At 38.8% G+C, this 2412-nt stretch overlaps 1 protein-coding gene across 1 annotated transcript; it reads right to left on the bottom strand.

Moving 5' to 3' along the window:
• Window positions 1-617: 617 nt before the first annotated feature.
• On the bottom strand, window positions 618-1556 carry LOC102838049 (olfactory receptor 6C2-like). Its single transcript, XM_006859388.1, has one exon. The coding sequence runs from the start codon at window positions 1554-1556 to the stop codon at window positions 618-620; it is 939 nt and encodes a 312-aa protein (XP_006859450.1).
• Between the last annotated feature and the right edge of the window lie 856 nt (window positions 1557-2412).

Here is a 2412-nt window from a genome sequence, read left to right as displayed (position 1 = left end):
TAGTTGTTATGTGTCATCAAGTCAGTTCCAACTCATATTAACACTGTATAGGGTTTCTGAGGAGCAGCTGAGCAGCTGGTGGGTTTGAACTGAGGACTTAATGGTTAATAATTTAGTGTTTATCCCACAGCGCCTCACCAGAACTCAATATATGTATATGTATGGGTTTATATATGAATACATTTATAAGAGTCCTGTGTTGCCTTGAAGAATAAGGAGAATAAGTCCTGGTGTGCTGGACTGCAAGGTTGGCTGTTCAAAGTCACCAGCTGCTCCTCAGAAACCCTACGCAGGGTTGCTATAAGTCAGAACTGATTCAATGGCACTTAACAACAACAAATAGATATAGATGCAATATAGAGTTTACAAAGTCCTGGTGGCACAGTGGTTAAGTGCTCTGCTGCTTACTAGCCATTCTGTGGAAGAAAGATGTGGTAGACTGCTGTCGTAAAGATTACAGCTCTGTAAACCCTATGGGACAGTTCTACTATGACCTAATTGTTGCTATGAGGCAGAATCAAGTTCATAGCAATGGTTTTGTGTAATGTACAACTACAAAAATGTGAAATGGAAATGGAGAGTTATTTCATAATTTGTCAGTTGCACTCAGCAGTCCTTTAGTTCTTTGAGATAGATGCAATCCTTTTGATCAAATCTTTAAAAGCTTGAACCACTTGCTTGTTCCTCAGAGTATGAATGAAGGGATTCATTACTGGGGCAACTGAGGTGGTAAGCACAGAAACCACTTTATTAAGAGCTACCCCTTCTTTTGCAGATGGTTTAACATAGATAAAGATACAGCTTCCATAGGTGATCGAAACCACAATTATGTGGGAAGAACAAGTAGAGAAAGCCTTTTTCCGTTGCTGGGCTGATGGGAATCTGAGAATAGTCCTGATGATGAATGTGTAAGACATAATCACACACACTAAGGTGAAAAGGAGGGTCAACACGGCCAGAATTAAGACAAACTGCTCCAAAAACTCTGTGTCGGAGCAGGTGATCTTCAGGATGGGAGCAGCATCACAACCAAAGTGGTCTATCACATTGGAGTCACAAAACTCCAGGTTAAAGCTCATGCCAAATGGTGGGATAACGATGATCAGAGCAATCATGTAACAGCCAATAAGGAACCTGATGCAGACACTGCTGTTCATGATGGTTGTATAATGCAGGGGCTTGCAAATAGCTACATAACGGTCATAAGACATGGCTGCCAGGAGAAAAAACTCAGTTGCTCCCAGGACAACAACAAAGAATAATTGAGTGGCACATGCATTATAAGTAACAATATTGTCCCCAGATGCCATTGTGTAGAGAAATCTGGGAATGCAGACAGTGGTAAAGGACACTTCTAAAATAGAGAAATTCCGGAGAAAAAAATACATAGGTGTTTTAAGGTGGGAATCCACCAAGGTGAGAGTGATGATGGTCAAATTTCCAACAACACTCAACAAGTATGTTAGGAACAAAAAGATAAAAAGCAGAATCTGTAGATTTGGGTCATCTGTAAGTCCCACCAAGATGAATGTTGTTATTGCTGTATAATTTCTCATCACTGATTCCTGACTATGGTCTGGTCTGTGTGTAAAAGAAGAGAAATTAGATGTGAGGAAGGATTATCAACATGAGTTACCAACTGTGGGGAGGGGTGAAAATGTTAACTAAGTCAAGATTAAAGAAAAAAAAAAATTGACACCTGTTATTCAAGCATGCTATTGGAATGGCAGATAATTGACAATCTGTATTATTATTGACCATGAAATCTTGAGCATAATACTGGCAATCAATCATAAGTCCCTAGCTAAAGATTCTTATTACAATGTTGATGCTGTTGCTGTAGTTAAATGTCGTCTAGTCAGTCCGACTAGTGACACAGTGTAGGGTTTTTGAGGAGCAGCTGGTGGGTTTGAACTGCTGACCTTGTGTTTCAAACCAAACTTGCAGTTCAGTACATTATCCTGCAGCACCATACCAGGACTCCAAGTGTGGATGTAGTACTAAAACAATGGTAAAGAGGTTCTTAGATTAACAGTCCCATGTAAATTAAGATTTTTGTGTAATAATATCATCTGTGACCAAAGGTAGTTTTCTTTTTTACCTTCCAATCTGTTTACCTTCTATGTCCTCTTCTTTTCCAATTACATTAGTTTAAAAGGAAGATATTTTACATTAACTATTTTTCTAGACTGAAAAACACAATATATAGACATGTATGATTTGTAATTTCATGACCACATATTGATTCCCTGTAGGGGAACTGACTCTAGTGAAGGGTGTGAAGTTAAAATTCTGCTTTTACTTACTCCAACCCTTTTATCAGCAGCCAAGCTTGTTTTTACAACAACCAGGCATTTTGACTGAGGCTAATTGAGACCTTCAAAGATTGAAGTTGTCAAGGACTTCATTCTT

Source organism: Chrysochloris asiatica, unplaced genomic scaffold (assembly GCF_000296735.1).
Source record: "Chrysochloris asiatica unplaced genomic scaffold, ChrAsi1.0 scaffold00033, whole genome shotgun sequence".
NCBI classification, from domain to species: domain Eukaryota; kingdom Metazoa; phylum Chordata; class Mammalia; order Afrosoricida; family Chrysochloridae; genus Chrysochloris; species Chrysochloris asiatica.
This window is presented reverse-complemented; position numbering and strand designations above follow the sequence as displayed.